Here is a 17,192-nt window from a genome sequence, read left to right on the forward strand (position 1 = left end):
ACAGGAGGATATGATGCGGGTGCCAACCTGCCATCTGATTGGCTAGCAGAGTGCTACATCCTATTCATCCCTTCCTGTGGGATTTAAGAGGGGATTACCAAGCCTTTTTTAGTGAAGCTCCAGGATTTGGGCCTGCTTTTCATGAGAGAAGAAATAATGATCTTCCTTCTTCTTAAGTATTACACAACCTTCCTCTCTGTCTGTTTGATGACCATTCAGCAGTACTGTATCGGAACAATATTGAAATATTATAATATAGAGCGTGCATTATGATTAAATGCTAAGATTCGATCATATCCTGCTGCAATCAAGTGTAGGTAGTCACCCTTGGGAAAAGTTTTTTGTGGGCTGAAAAACAGCCACGGATGTGTCTACGATGTAATACCTTAACTTTGTATTGATTTTACTCTGGGCATTGGTGCTGGTGGTGTGTTTCTTTCTTGTGTTGTCAGCTCTATTCCCTGTGATTTTTTATTTAGAAAATAGTCCTTTGTTAGAGTTGCTTTCTCCACTAGAACAGTCCAGTATTGAATTATTTTCTCTTTTCAAGTGTGCTTGGTTGGGATCCGTTGGCCAGAGCGTTTCTCATTCATTTCATTCTTTTTGTTGTTACTGGAAGGTTGTTCTCTTATCCGTTTTTGGACTGATGCCCACTCCTCCTCTCTGCCAAGTGTGTTGGCCTTCTCCACCGCTCCTCCTTTGGCCTCTCTCTCTCCCTCTCTCTCTCTCTGTCACATTTATTTCACACCCTGCCTGGCCATCTATGTACCTTAAGTTTGTGGTCCTATATAAAAAGCGTTAAGTGTGGCAAGTAATACAGAAATGATTCATGGATAAGTCATCATCTCGTAAAAATGTGTGAGAGCCATGAATAACACCATATATCTTCTCTTACAATAGTAGCAAAATACCAAGTTGAAAACAGTTGCAAAATGATGTTATTAGGAGGGACAAAAAGGCCATACCGTAGGTACAGATGTAGGATCTTAATTTGATCACTCTTTTGTTGCTGAGAATTTTCCTCCACAGCAGGGAATCCAAACTTGTAGTGTATTCAAAGTTTTAAAAGGCTTCTAAAGTTTGTAATTACCACTTTAAAATGTCAGACTTGATTTGCCCTAACAAAAGATTTATCAACCCCTACAAAACATTTGAATTAATTATAATCCATATAACAATTCACACATCCTGTTGCTGCAGGATTATTTCCTGCTGTAGCAAACTGGCTCAAATTAAGATACGGCATCTGTATACTTGTTTGAGTAGAGAAAGCCATCTTAAAGCTAGTAGTGCTATGAATACCTCCAATCTATTCACAAAGTCAGTTCTTCACATTACGTTAATTCCATAAATGAACACCTTTATTACTTCATCTATGAAATATGATTTGAATCACCTTTTACAGCATCTGAGTACTACACTACACTACTGTAGGATTATTAATGATCAAATTCACACTCCCAGCCTATTTCCTCTCTTGCCTGTTCCTGTAGAGGGGCCCTGGCCTGGTCAAAAGTAGTGCACTATATAGGGAATAGAGTGCCATTTGGGAAACAGACGGTGTGAGCACTGAGCAGCAGTCACATCCAGCAAATGGCTTCTCAATCTGTCAAGGGTTTGCCTTGCTTTGCGTCTCCGTCGTTCCTGCCGCCCGTCCTCAGTGCATATTGCATGACTAGTAATTGCATGACTTGTAAAGCGGTCATAACAATACAGTGAAGCTGCTGACATGCAGGGGGGAGTCCTCTGTGCCCTGGTGTTGTCATCCGTCATGTGAGAAACAGAGTCGTGAATTCAGCAGGCCCCACTGCGATTCTCCACTGCGAATATTTCATAATACGATAAAAAATCAAGCCTTCCCCTCATTGCTTTTAGCCCGGGCATTTAAGAGGCATGGGAAATAGAGTCCCCGTCTAGTGTGTGGGTAGGCAGACACTTTGTATTATTATCAATAATGGGTCAGTTATAGCTTGGCGGCCAGGGAGAGGAGAGGGAAAGGGAAATGGGATACCTAGTCAGTTGCACAACTCAATGCATTCAACCGAAATGTGTCTTTCGCATTTGAATCAGAGAGGTGCGGGGTGATGTGTTAATAGGCGATGGAGATTTAGAGGGGCTTGCTGCGGGTTGTGGTGGCTGGTGTTAGAGACATCCAGATCCATATGATTTACCAAAGTGGAGTGTTGTTTAAAGCCTCTTTGATTAATCACTCTCTCTCTCTCAGTCCTGTTATGTTATCTGGGCCTAAGATGTGTTTATTGAGCGTGATATGATGCAGAAACAGAACAGCGAGCCAGCAGGCTAAAACGTATAGCCCACTCCTCAGGCCTGTACCATAGCCTATCAGACAACTGGTTTACTGGTTTAGTGGACCAGCAAGCTGAATAACTAGGTGTTTTGTTGTGTCAGGTTGGTGGTGGTGTGTTGTCGATGGCGAGGGAGTCTGTGTGTGCGTGTACCTGCCTGTGTGTGTGGAGTTGTGTTTTCATCATAACGCCGCGGCAATGCTTGACATGTTTATGTGTGCTGTAATCTCCCAGCATCCTCTCTGCTTGTAGAATACACTAGGTCCTCCTGGCTCCTCATACAGGGCCTAGCAGAGGCACAGTCACACTAGAACTCATCAGGCCCAATTCATCATGAATTGGCCCGAAAAACACTCGCCCTTTGAACCCTCCTCTCTGATTGGAATGAGGCATGACTCTGCCTGCGCCCCCTCCACCCTCCATCCTGCCGCGCTCTAGCCCGCCGCGTCTGCCCCTGCTCCACTCTCTTCCGCGCTCTGTGCTCACCGCGTGAAATCGATACACTATATCTTTCCTCCTGACCTACTCGCTGACCCCGATTGCTGCTTTCACACCGAACTGCAATTGGTTTGAACAGCTTTGGCCTGCAGAAAACAAGCAACCCTGAGACGAGGGGTTGGAAGTAGGCTTGGCGGGTGTGGACTGTGCTGCTTGTGTGGAGTAGCTGTCGGTAGCTCCTCTTTAAAATATGCGGATGGATAACCTTGGCCCTGCGTTATAATTATATATCACGTGAAAGGACAAATGCCTTTTATTATTGATCATGGTGAAGGTAAAGGTTCTACCGTGCTCTCTTCCTCTCTGGGAGCTGGGAGCCTCGCTGGGCTATTTTAAATATGAACTGGTGACAGGTTTATAGCTGGCGCCTCTCTCTCTCTCTCTCTCTCTCTCTCTCTCTCTCTCTCTCTCTCTCTCTCTCTCTCTCTCTCTCTCTCTCTCTCTCTCTCTCTCTCTCTCTCTCTCTCTCTCTCTCTCTCTCTCTCTCTCTCTCTCTCTCTCTCTCTCTCTCTCTCTCTCTCTCTCTCTCTCTCGCTCTCACCAAATGGGCTGTAACATATCAAACTTGTAGTTTTAATGGAGCTCACAGACAGTCACCAGTTGGTTGCCTGACGACTCAAACTGAATTCTTCCGTTTCTAAGTCTAAGACTGCCACCATTGAAGACATTTGTGGTGACGTCAAAATGAGGGGTGTTGTACAAAACAAAGTCGTCAGCGATTGGATCATCTCTAACCAATCAGAGTATTACATTTACATTTTAGTCATTTAGCAGACGCTCTTATCCAGAGCGACTTACAGTAGTAGTGAGTGCATACATGTTGTTTTCAAATTTTTTTCTTTTTTCATACTGCCCCCCCGTGGGAAACAAACCCACATCCCTGCCGGCAAAACCCTCCCCTACCTTGGACGACGCTGGACCAATTGTGCGCCGCCCATGGGTCTCCCGGTCGCGGCCGGCTGCGACAGAGCCTGGACTCGAACCAGGATCTCTAGTGGCACAGCTAGCACTGCGATGCAGTGCCTTAGACCACTGTGCCACTCGGGAGTCGACGCCAATGCCGCTTTACCCACGTGTGTTCTGGCTCTGGCCCAACCCATCGGTTTCTGGACCAATCAGAACGGTTAGAATGTGTTTGCGTTCTAGAAATCGTCAGGGAAGTACTCAGATCCAGACTCGTTGCGGAGAAGAAACTAACGTCCGTGGGCATGGTGTAGCGCTTTGGCCGGAGCAAGGAGTTTGGGTAGCCAGGCAAACCAGTTGGTAAATTCTCAAGGACTTTTGTATCGGGTCACATTGTGCCCCTGAAACGTCTTATTATTTTTGTATATAAAGGTCTAGATTGAGTCTTGGTGTTCCCTGCTGTATACAGTCACTGGGGCCAGAAGAGGCCTGTGTGTGTGTGTTCACAGTTACATTATATTACATTAATTGGAGCTCTGAGAACAGGTGCTGTTGGAATGTTGTATTCTCGCTCTCCGTCTCTCTAGGAATGAGCTTACTAAATGGCTTTGCTTGGCCCAGATGGGCTATGGGTCAATAGCATTTCTCTTCTCTCCTCTCACTACATCACAGGGTTCTCTAGACTTCATCCCATATTGTTCTCTGTCTGGACCATATAAACATATAAAGGTATTCTCATCATGTGAGTGGGTTTCTGTAACCAAATGTCTTTGTGTTGATATAGTGTTTGGCTGTACTGGTCCGGAGCATAGAACACAGCTACACACTTTAGTTAACCATGTTGGTGCATGAGGGAAAAAAGGGCAAGAAAAATCATCTGTTGAATTGTTTTTGCAACAGTGATGCCTTTTTCACTTTTCTCACTATGTGTCATGGGATTTTGTCATGCAGTGCAAAATCGGTTTTGTGTTGATACGGATCTGTGCTATGAATACCTTTATGTTGATTGATTACCCCTGGTCAAAAGTAGTGCATTATAAAGGGAATAGGGTTTCATTTGGGACGCAGATCAGATTTCCTTCCTGCTTGTCATAATGGGATCTCATGCAGGTTGGCTTGGGGAGGTTGGCACCTGTCCAAATTCAACTTGAGGAGCTCTATCCTCCTGGTGGTTTTTCATGACTCCTGTCCTGACTACATCCACTCACATGTATGAACTATCCCTGATGAGTTCTGCACATGGGTTACAGTTAACTGCAAATTAGGTGACTGACTCTTTTTCAACCATTTAGTGACTCCTTTTTAACCATTTAGTGACTCATTTTTAACCATTTAGTGCCAGTATACTTCATGCAGTGTATAATTTGTATTTATTTTGTGTTATACATTGAGATATATTGTGTTCAGTATAAACTACCGCAACGAGAATGGAATACATCAAATCCGCCATGATTAGGGCTGTGGTCACAATCCACGTGTAAAGGTCCCAACCACTGTTCTGTTATGGCGGAAGTACCATGAATCCAATCCCAAACCTCAAGAACAACAAGATGTTGTGTCGGCTGGGTAGAATAACAGTGAATTCAATTGAATTCTCACTTTTTCTTTCTGTTTTGCATTTGCCAATTGAACATTGGGTTTTAAGTTTTATTTCTAGAGAGATGGACAAGATAAATAGTTAACAATCCCTCTTTGATAGTTCTGAGCAGGGATTGAACTGGTGCATAAAGGAGAGCTTTCATAGGCCAAGAGGCCGTTGGCGACACACACACACACACAGAGAGGAGCAGCAGAAGCAGCTTGGCTTCGATTCTACTCAAAACACATCCAAAGCCAGTAAACTACGTGCTTTGTCACCCTGTCGCAACAAGCCGCGATAAATACACACACATACACACACTGCGTGCACGCACACATACTGCACGCATACGCATGCACAGACACACACACAGAGCAGTGCCTCCTATCTCCCTCCTCCTCTCCACTTTTAGACATTCTGCATTTGTTGTACTTATCACCGAATAGCAGGGGCCCAAGTTGGTTCTGGTTACACATGAAAGTGAAATGTGACTTCCAAAGCTTGTCATGGATCAAAATGTTGTGCTGGCAATTGTTTAAAAATAGTGTTTTGCTATAAAGTAGCCCAGCCATGCTTTTCAGCTGAGCTGCCTAGAGATGGATTGCTTTCTGGAGTTTTTGACAGGTGTAATTGTTAAGGCGTCATCTGTTCTTGTTTGCACAAAAGACATTTTAGCCAACTGTAGGACTTGCCTGCTAATCTTTCTCCCATCATTCTATTCTTTGCTTGCCACTAGACAAATCCCCTGTTATTTGACCAGATGGTGGAGAAATCCATTCTCATGATAAGTTGCTTCTAGTTTGCATTTAGATTACCTGCAAAAATTTTACAATTTACTACTCTGCTTCCAACCATAACTTCCCCTTTTCTTAGTGTAGATTTTACTTACTTGTAACAAATTATATAAATCTTGATGAGTATGTTAAAAATAAGGGGTAAAGCAACACACAGCGAACAGGAACAAACAAATACAGCGACCGGTAATGCATTTAGACTCTGGCCCAGAGTGCAATAGCAGTATCAAACAGCTAACAACAGAATCATAGAAGCCCAATTTAGACTCTAGTATCCAGACTTCTCACAAAGACTCGAATAACTCACTCTCCTCAAAGGAAAGAGTTTCCAGCCCCCTAAACATTTCAAGCTCTTTTCTCTCTGCATAGTAACCGTTTCTAAAAAGAGATTTCAGCTGAAAATGAAACAATTCTGTTTATGCTGTTTATGCTAAATATGTTTAAAAAAACAAAACATTAAAATGAACTGTACTGTGTAAATGTGACCTTCTTGGATTTCACATCAAGACGTAGTGGTGGGAAAATTCTAATATTAAATTAAATTTTGTTTCTGGAAATTAAGAAATTATAGTTTAATGCTTGAGGACATGTAGAGACAATGTAAACAAGCTATAACCCATCCCAGGTATAGCTATAAAACATAAAACTCCATGGCTCAGGTGATTAGCCCCTCTAGATATCTCCTGAAAGGTGCGTTGTGCATAAATGATCTGTCTTCTTTCTCCGTCTTGTCGAGCAGTAATGAGCGGTAATTTGCATAATCCTTTTAAGGAGTCAAATTATATTGTCATGTAGCAGATTTAACATGCTAGCAATGAATCTATTGCTTTGCAGCTAATTAGAATGTACAGTGCCTTCAGAAAGTATTCACACCCCTTGACTTTTTCCACATTTTGTTGTGTTACAGCCTGAATTAAAAATAGATTAAATTGAGATTTTGTGTGACTGCCCTACACACAATACCCCATAATGTCAAAGTGTAATGATGTTTTTAGAAAATTTTACAAATGAATTAAAAATGAAAAGCTAAAATGTCTTGAGTCAATAAGTATTCAACCCCTTTGTTATGGCAAGCCTAAATAACTTCAGGAATAAAACTTTGCTTAACAAGTCACATAATAAATTGCATGGACTCACTATGTGTGCAATAATAGTGTTTAACATGATTTTTTAATGACTACCTCATCTCTGTACCCCACACATACAATTACAGTGAGGGAAAAAAGTATTTGATCCCCTGCTGATTTTGTACGTTTGCCCACTGACAAAGAAATGATCAGTCTATAATTTTAATGGTAGGTTTATTTGAACAGTGAGAGACAGAATAACAACAAAAAAATCCAGAAAAACGCATGTCAAAAATGTTATAATTGATTTGCATTTTAATGAGGGAAATAAGTATTTTATTTGACCCCCTCTCAATCAGAAAGATTTCTGGCTCCCAGGTGTCTTTTATACAGGTAACGAGCTGAGATTAGGAGTACACTCTTAAAGGGAGTGCTCCTAATGTCAGTTTGTTACCTGTATAAAAGACACCTGTCCACAGAAGCAATCAATCAATCAGATTCCAAACTCTCCACCATGGCCAGGACCAAAGAGCTCTCCAAGGATGTCAGGGACAAGATTGTAGACCTACACAATGCTGGAATGGACTACAAGACCATCGCCAAGCAGCTTGGTGAGAAGGTGACAACAGTTGGTGCGATTATTCGCAAATGGAAGAAACACAAAAGACCTGTCAATCTCCCTCGGCCTGGGGCTCCATGCAAGATCTCACCTCGTGGAGTTGCAATGATCATGAGAACGGTGAGGAATCATCCCAGAACTACACGGGAGGATCTTGTCAATGATCTCAAGGCAGCTGGGACCATAGTCACCAAGAAAACAATTGGTAACACACTACGCCGTGAAGGACTGAAATCCTGCAGCGCCCGCAAGGTCCCCCTGCTCAAGAAAGCACATATACAGGGCCGTCTGAAGTTTGCCAATGAACATCTGAGTGATTCAGAGGAGAACTGGGTGAAAGTGTGGTGGTCAGATAAGACCAAAATGGAGCTCTTTGGCATCAACTCAACTCGCCGTGTTTGGAGGAGGAGGAATGCTGCCTATGACCCCAAGAACACCATCCCCACCGTCAAACATGGAGGTGGAAACATTATGCTTTGGGGGTGTTTTTCTGCTAAGGGGACAGGACAACTTCACCGCATTACATTTGACATTTTAGTCATTTAGCAGACGCTCTTATCCAGAGCGACTTACAGTTAGGGGGACGATGGACGGGGCCATGTACTGTCAATTCTGGGGTGAGAACCTCCTTCCCTCAGCCAGGGCATTGAAAATGGGTCGTGGATGGGTATTCCAGCATGACAATGACCCAAAACACATGGACAAGGCAACAAAGGAGCGGCTCAAGAAGAAGCACATTAAGGTCCTGGAGTGGCCTAGCCAGTCTCCAGACCTTAATCCCATAGAAAATCTGTGGAGGGAGCTGAAGGTTCGAGTTGCCAAACGTCAGCCTCGAAACCTTAATGACTTGGAGAAGATCTGCAAAGAGGAGTGGAACAAAATCCCTCCTGAGATGTGTGCAAACCTGGTGGCCAACTACAAGAAACGTCTGACCTCTGTGATTGCCAACAAGGGTTTTGCCACCAAGTACTAAGTCATGTTTTGCAGAGGGGTCAAATACTTATTTATAAATCAATTTATAACATTTTTGACATGCGTTTTTCTGGATTTTTTTGTTATAGACTGATCATTTCTTTGTCAGTGGGCAAACGCACAAAATCAGCAGGGGATCAAATACTTTTTTCCCTCTCTGTATCTGTAAGGTCCGTCAGTCAAGCAGTGAATTTCAAACACAGATTCAACCACAAATACCAGGGAGGTTTTCCAATGCCTCGCAAAGAAGGGCCCCTATTGGTAGATAGGTAAAAAAAAATGAATATCCCTTTAAGCATGATTAAGTTATTAATTACACTTTGGATGGTGTAGCAATACACCCAGTCACTGCAAAGATACAGGCGTCCTTCCTAACTCAGTTGCCGGAGTGGAAGGAAACCGCTCAGGGATTTCACCATGAGGCCAATGGTAACTTTAAAACAGTTACAGAGTTTAATGGCTGTGATAGGAGATAACTGAGGATGGATCAACAACATTGTAGTTACTCCACAATACTAACCTAATTGACAGAGTGAAAAGAAGGAAGCCTGTACATAATACAAATATTCCAAAACATGCATCCTGTTTGCGCAAGGTGCTAAAGTAATACTGCAAAACATTTGGCATAGCAATTAACTTTTTGTCCTAAGTACAAAGTGTTATGTTTGGGGCTAATCCAATACAACACATTACTGAGTACCACTCACCATATTTTCAAGCATAGTGATGGCTGCATCATGTTATGGGTATGCTTGTAATCATTAAGGACTAGGGAGTTTTTCAGGATAAAAAAATAAACAGAATGGGAGCTAAGCACAGGCAAAATCCTAGAGGAAAACCTGATTCAGTCTGCTTTCCACCAGACACAGGACAATAACCTAAAACACAAGGCCAAATATCTTGCTCACCAAGATGACATTGAATGTTCCTGAGTGGCCGAGTTACAGTTTTGACTTTAATCTTCTTGAAAATCTATGGCAAGACTTGAAAATGGCTGTCTAGCAATGCTCAACAACCAACTTGACAGAGCTTGAAGAATTTTTTTAAGAATAATGTGCAAATATTGTACAATCCAGGTGTGCAAAGCTCTTAGAGACTTACCCAGAAAGACTGTAATTGCTGCCAAAGGTGATTCTAACATGTATTGACTCAGGGGTGTGAATACTTATGTAAATTCGATATTTATGTATTTCATTTTCAATAATTTGGCAAACATTTCTAAAAACATGTTTTCAGTTTTTCATTATGGGGTATTGTGTGTAGTAGATGAGTCAGAAAACACATTTATTTAATCGACTTTGAATTCAGGCTGTAACACAAAATGTGGAATAAGTCAAGGGGTATGAATACATTCTGAAGGCACTATACATAACAGCACATTTCAATTTTTACTGCTGCTGCTCAGTTCCTCGTCTCAGCCACAGAGAGACATACATACTGTCTGTTTCATGCCCAAAAAACAATTTGGATGTGGTAATGAGTGGTTTCTCTGAAACTCCTGGAGGTTTAACTCTCTTAGTTGTTTCAGGCTGGAGTGGAAATGAAAACAGCATGATTAAGGGAGGAGGCCTCAGAGCGCCCAGAGGGCTCTGGAGTTGTTGAATATTGAACATGGTCACAACGTTGTCATACTCAGATATTTATATATTGATAGCCAATGACACCAAGTCTTATGTTACAGTTGAAGTACTTACTGTAACATGTTGTGAATTGCCATATTGTAGTTAGCTTTTATCCCAATGCATGTCACATTGCGGTCTGCAGAGCATGTTTTCAGAATTTTTGCATTATAGTTGCTTATACAGTGTATAAAAACTCCTAGTACAGTAAAAGTAAACTTAGTTTGTAGACGAATTGCAGCTTTGGTGCAGAATTGGTCATTCAGATATATTTCATAAGCAGGTTTATTGGGCAAATAAATGCCTCCAACCAGGTCTGGAAAATCTGAAATCATGCCTGCCCTCCAAATGGGAACCTATTACCAATGTAGTGCGTCCCAAATAGCCATATGGGCCCTGGTCAAAAATAGGGCACTATATAGGAAATAGGGTGCAATTTGAGAAGCACATCTGGAAACATAGGAGTTAAAGTGCCCTGCTGCAAGTATACACTAATGGAAAACTCCAACTGCATACAGTCATGTTTAATACCCTTGATTTATGGTTGAAGGAGAAGATTTACATCAGAACATAAACTAATTTTGGAAAGGACACCATCTTATCACCTTCTCAATTTTTCCTACCCTTCAACCATATCGAAAGAATCCAGAAGTTGTTTCTGTAGTATATTCCTCTTTACCTCTTTATAAGGGACTCAAAACAATAATTGTGTTACTTTGAAAATATTATTTTCTTATACAGTGGTTGAAGGGTAATCTTTACCCTAGCCTGGTGTCATATTCCATCTTGGGCAATATTAGGGTTCTGCTGTGCTGCACAGACAGAGGGTGCGTCCTAAATGGCACCCTATTCCCTTTCTTGTTTTCCCCTAGAATCCTCCAAACCAACAGGAAATTGAACACGCACAGACAGAGCAGTCTGTGTACCCTACCTCCACTTTTTATTTCAAAATGGATATCTCTAATGAAAATCAGAGGGGTCAGGAGGCGCTATAAAGGTTTGGCTGAGAGGCCTTCTGGGAGCGACACGTTGTAATCATCTGATTTTGACATTTTGGTGCCCATCAGTTGATTCTTTGGCTGTGTCCCAAATGGCTCCCTATTTAGTGCACTACTTTTGCCCAGGGTCCAAAAGTAGTGCACTACAAAAGGAATAAGGTTCCATTTGGGACGTAGCCTTTGTCTGGACGTGGTGCTCAACGCAGCATCCGCACTGCACACAACTCCTGATCCCCATCTGAAATCAAGGACAAATTGGCAACAGACTGAACAGAATAGTGTAGTTAGGGATGGAGAAAGTCAAAATGGTCACACTCACACTAATTGCGATTAGAGCAATACTTTGATTCCCTTCTTTCACCATTATTTGGCTTGGGCCTCTCTGTGTTGCCTTGGCATCATTAAACATGATTGACTTGTCACTCGTCTCTCCTCTCGCTTCTCTTAGGTATTTCCTCTGCTGTTCTTCCCTGTTATTATTTCAGTCAGTATTTAGTACGCCATTCAGTCAAGGTCATTGCTTTTGCACTTTTGTGTGTGTGTGTATGTGTGTGTGTGTAGGTGTGTGTGTGTGTATGTGTGTGTGTGTGTGTGTCTGTGTGCGTCTCTTGTAACTCTCAGCCAAGTGAGTCCAGATCATGCAGTTAGAACTGTGTGTTGCTCCCGTCCCACCGTTCTAACAGGAACAGCAGTGTTGACTAATGCTCTTATACGTTTGGACTTTCCATCCGTCTCTCTCTCTAACTGAGACTACCTGGGCAAAGAGCTAATAGCTCCCAATGTTCCTGAAAAGGCTTAATCTAAGGCAGGGATGGGCAACTTTGATTGGGGTGGGGGCCATGAAAAACAGAACTGATCATGAGCAGCCGCAGTTGCTCGTGGGTCTGCGTACCTGCATCCATACCCACACATGCAGTCCGAGCCAGCCCTAGCCTTTTGGGGGCCCTAAACCAGAAATTAATCCGTGGGACTACAAAAAGGGGGGGGCGGGGTCGCCAGTTGCCCATCCCTGGTCTAAGGTATCGTTCCAAATGGCACCCTATTTCCTTTATAGTTAACTTTTTTTTGGTCAGGGCCAAAGAGCTTGGGTAAAAAGTAGTGCACTACTGTATAAAGGGAATAGGGTGCCATTTGGGACGAAGTCTAACACTTTACTGGGATGCCTGGTCCCTAACGGTAGATGCAGTATCTACTGTATACTGAGGAGTTTGTGATCCTCCAGGAAAACATTCCTCTTTGGTCTGCTCCTCCCCAGACCTGGAACACCTCACAGTATAGAGCTGAGAAGTTCAGTCAAAATACAGGACTATTGGAAAATATGTGGGCATAGTTTTACAGTCACTACGTACAGTACTGTATATTCAGTAACTCAGCCACAGACAGCCATTGGATGGCTGTAAACATATAGCAGGCAGTACGATCTTAGTTCAGAATTGCCTTCTGAAGAGAGGCTTGCTGCTGTGTTGTGATTTAAACAGCTGAACGGCGGCTTGCTGAACTCATACCCCCCCGAAGTGCTCCTCTGAACAGGAGACCCTGCCGTGTTTGACGTCTTTACTAATTTGACATGGAGTTCAGAAACCCCATGACTCTTACAGCTAGTGATGTCGAGGGCCATGTTTTCCTTACCACAAACATAGCTGCTCTTTGACTTTCACTTTACAGGAACATAGTGGCCAGCCCAGCCCAGGCCCCAGCCATGGTAAGAGAGAAGTGGTGGATAACGGCTCACAGTGTTTTTCTATTTTAAAACCTTTCAGTTGGTTTTGTGGTTACCCCTCTGACACGTGCGGAGGTAGCCCAGCCCAGTCCACTCTACTTTCCCTTTCCCGGTCTGGTTGCCAGCATTAGCCTCAGACAGAAAATCATTACACACAGAACCCTGCCAAAGTTTTAAATACCAGAAAATAACACCATTTACCACATGCAGGGCAATTATTTCTGTGAAAAATTACCCAGGGTTTTTTATTTGTGATAAACCCCCTTTCTTAGCGGAGAAAGACGATGCACAGCCGGCCCTTTCAGGTCTGAGCGGAGGACTCATTAATATTTATGGCCTGCTTTGCAAAGAAACATTGATAAGCTGTCTGGTTGAATATTAAGTTTGACTTTATTTAAAAACGCATTAAAAAATATTCCACAAATTAAAGAACGGATTTTGTTTTTTATATATTTTTTTGAAAAAATGTAAAGGAAAGCATTGGATGCTTTGTAAAGAGGTTAAATAGCTCAGTCAGAGGAAGCAGCAGGAGGAGAGGGACGAGGTGGGTGGTGGGGGGTCAACTTTAAGACGTGTAGAAATACATACAGAATAGGATGGCAGTTGATATAGTTGATATAGTTGATTATTCTGAAAGGCAATGTAAATGTATACTGTAGGTTGCACACACACACACACACACTTCTTTTACTGACACCTCAGGGTTCTGTCTTGTCTTCCTCCCCTCAGGATGTCTTCAGGAGAGGTAGAGAGAGAGAGAGACAAACCTTGAGTTGTCCAGAGAGGAACTCAACTGACATACTATACTTTATTCCAGCTATAAATATGAACCAACAGACAGTTTTTACTGTACTTGGGCTATAATGTGTGATATTATTGAGCAGTTGGAGATGTCTCACAGGCTGGCTGCCTTTAGGTTTAAGGACAGCAATACACTGAATACTCCTATCAATGTTAACTTATTTTTCAATTCATATGTATTAAGTAGTTATTATTAACATGTACATTATATTTACAGATCCTTCATTGGAAGTAATTTGTACTTTACAGTCTACACATGCTATTTATCCACCTGCTTATTAACTGAATGTTTTAAACTGACCAGCCCTACTGTATCTATCTTTGTAGGGAAATTAAAACCCTACACCCTTTCTGCATGGAGGGATCAGAGGAGGATGCCATAGTTGATGCCCAATTCATGTCCAAATTCCCCCAGTAAGTTGGAAGTCTTATTTAACCCATTCATTTAGGACATTAAGTGGTTTAAAACATTGTTTATTTATATCACCAAGGTCATTTTGAGTGCCTGCGTAGATTTTCATGTCCTTTCATAGTTGTTAGCCTGGCATAGTGCTGCTTACGAAACCAAGTCAATAAACGGAGCAAGACTAAACCTCTTTACAGACAGAGAGAGAGAGAGAGAGAGAGAGAGAGAGAGAGAGAGAGAGAGAGAGAGAGAGAGAGAGAGAGAGAGAGAGAGAGAGAGAGAGAGAGAGAGAGAGAGAGAGAGAGAGAGAGAGAGAGAGAGAGAGAGAGAGAGAGAGAGAGAGAGAGAGAGAGAGAGAGAGAGAGAGAGAGAGAGAGAGAGAGAGAGAGAGAGAGACGTTAGCTGATGAATGAGGGGCTTGTAGTCATGTTGCACTTTGTCCGATTTCTCACTCTCCCCCTGCAAGCGGTTTCATCAGCCGTGCGAAATCCGATTCAGATGTTACACTCCTCTGGTAATAGAGAGGGCAGCTCAGCCAGTGACACCGATCCTGGTTTGAGATTTAAATGTAAACCTCTGGAAGCTGTAATAGAAAAGACAAGTTGTTCTATCACCCCGCTGTAAGTTAGGCGGGAAAATATTAACTTACTATAGTCAGTCAGAGGTAGGTGTGATGCTGGGCTCCAGATAACAGGGCATGTAAATAAGCTGATAGCTGGTGCTGATGCCTGTCTGCTAGCAGTGGGACTGTGGCGAGAATTGAGTCCCCCACTGAGAGTATAGGGATAAAGCAGGATGTACTCTCTCTCTCTCTCTCTCTCTCTCTCTGTCTGTATTTCTCTATGTCTTTCTCTCTACCTCTCTCTGCTCTCTCTCCATCTTTCTCTCTCTGCTCTACCTCTCACCCCCCCCCCCCTCTCTCTTTCTCTGTTCTCTCTCTGCGCTATCTCTGCCTCTTAACCCCCTCTCTCTTTCTCTCTCTTTCTCTACCCCTCTCTCTCTCTCTCTCTCTCTGCTATCTCTATTTTTCTCTCTCTCTCTCACTCCCTCTCTCTTTCTCTCTCTGCTCTCTCTCTACCTCTCAACCCCCCTTCCCCCCCATCTCTCTCTCCGTTCCCTTCATCCATCAGAGCAGATTCATCATGCCTCTGGCACTCCCCCTCTCTTGCCAGCCATTCAGATTAGTCCTTATAAAGAGAGAGCCAGAGCAGAGCTGTGCTGTGTTGTCCGCAGAGAGAGCTCTAACTGACCGTGACTGCAAAATGCTGCTCACCCAAAGTTTTTCTGCTTTCAAGACGAATTGCTAGGCAGGGCTTAATTATATGTACTCTTTTATCTTTGTTTATGGAACATGTGTGGGATTGGGAGAGGGAGGCAGGGGGATATTTTTCTCTGTCCAATAAGAGTTGTCATCATATGAGGAATGGAGGAGAAGGAGAGCGAGAGAGAGGGGGAGAGAGAGAGAAGGGAGTCCTCTTCTTTCCTCCCCTCTTCCCTGCCTGGTCTTGCTTGCAGGTGTTTGGCAGAAAGCCTCATCACTATGTCAACACAGTAACACTGAAACACTGGGCTGGCCACTCACTGTCCAACAGCAGCCTGCCCACCTCTCCCTCTCTCTCTCTCTCTCTCTCTCTCTCTCTCTCTCTCTCTCTCTCTCTCTCTCTCTCTCTCTCTCTCTCTCTCTCTCTCTCTCTCTCTCTCTCTCTCTCTCTCCACTTCTCTCTTCAACACATTACTTCTTGACCAGTGGTACTGTACACCTCTCTGTTCAACACATGGCTGGACCAGGACCAGAGCTACTATAGAGCTAGGAGGTTTTGGAGGTTTTGCTAGTCAGCCAGGTCCAGCATGGCAGAGGCCCAGGGCCCACAGCTTTCCCTGGTCAGTCCATGATGTGGCCCTAACCATAGGGTATCTTCACTCTTCACCCAAATATGAGTGGGTCTGAGGGAGATGGCTGGCTGGCCTGGCTGGCTGGTGCCCCTGATGCTAGCTGATGCCAGACCTGGAGCCGTTATGGTGTCACTGGCAGCACTTCACCAGAGGTTAATTGGTTGTAGATAAACTGTTTTGTGCTGGCCATTGGTCAAGATCTGACATTCCTGATCTGTTTCCAGACTCTGGATAATAATAATAACGTTTTCTGGAAGACAAGCCTCCATTGTAGTGCACCTGGCTGGTTGTTAGGCTTCTTTCTCTTCCACTCTGTCAGATGTTTGTTCTATCAGGGAGGATGTGTACCTCCTGTAATCTCCCCAAGGGGGGAGAAAAAATGAGAAATCATTTGATTGGTATTTTATTGTTCATTAGTAAGCTTAATACACCAGAAGTAGTGACAAGTTTGTTGTGTCAAGTTCTGGTTTGATCTCTGCTTGTTGTGACACGGACCCACAGAATCAATTCCCAGATGATGAAAGCAGCAGTCTGCGCCAGAGTTGTTCACTGTTTCCACATCTCTGCTGCTGCCTGCAGGGCCCTGACACTCACTCTCTCCTCTCCTGCGCTCTCTAAATCCTCTTCATGCTGTTTCTTTCTGTGTATAATCCACAATTAAGGTGAGATTGCAGACCTTGTAGTTAACACTACGGCACGGTGCTCCAGCATGGGGGAATATTTTTATATTTTTAGAAACCGTAGCTACCAGCGATGCAAAGCAGGAGGAAATTGCAGGTCTCAGATGAATTGTATGTGATGGCATGTTTTATTAAAAGGTTGTCATCAAAATGAGCAAGGAGACTTGTTCTAGGACCTTTAGGCTACTTGTATTCTGCTGAGCTAGTATTATCACAAACCAGCAATTACATGTTAAAATGTAAATGGTTTGTTGTCAGCAGGGCTGTAGTTGCAGATGTAGCATCTTAATTTGAGCTAGTTTGCTACAGCAGGAAAAGAATCCTGCAGCAACAGGAC

The 17,192-nt window shown here is 43.2% G+C and overlaps 1 protein-coding gene across 7 annotated transcripts in view; it reads left to right on the top strand.

Moving 5' to 3' along the window:
- Positions 1-17,192, top strand: part of LOC121539513 (neuronal PAS domain-containing protein 3-like) — a 316,876-nt gene that overhangs the window by 48,049 nt on the left and 251,635 nt on the right. For 4 of the 7 annotated variants that reach the window (XM_045207543.1, XM_045207545.1, XM_045207544.1 and 1 more), the window contains one exon: positions 14,204-14,290. The exons of the other annotated variants lie outside the window; for them this stretch is intronic. In XM_045207543.1, the coding sequence (XP_045063478.1) occupies positions 14,204-14,290 (87 nt within the window). The remainder of the gene's footprint in view (positions 1-14,203; positions 14,291-17,192) is intronic. 7 annotated transcript variants of the gene reach the window in all.

This window comes from Coregonus clupeaformis, chromosome 25 (assembly GCF_020615455.1).
Source record: "Coregonus clupeaformis isolate EN_2021a chromosome 25, ASM2061545v1, whole genome shotgun sequence".
NCBI lineage: Eukaryota > Metazoa > Chordata > Actinopteri > Salmoniformes > Salmonidae > Coregonus > Coregonus clupeaformis.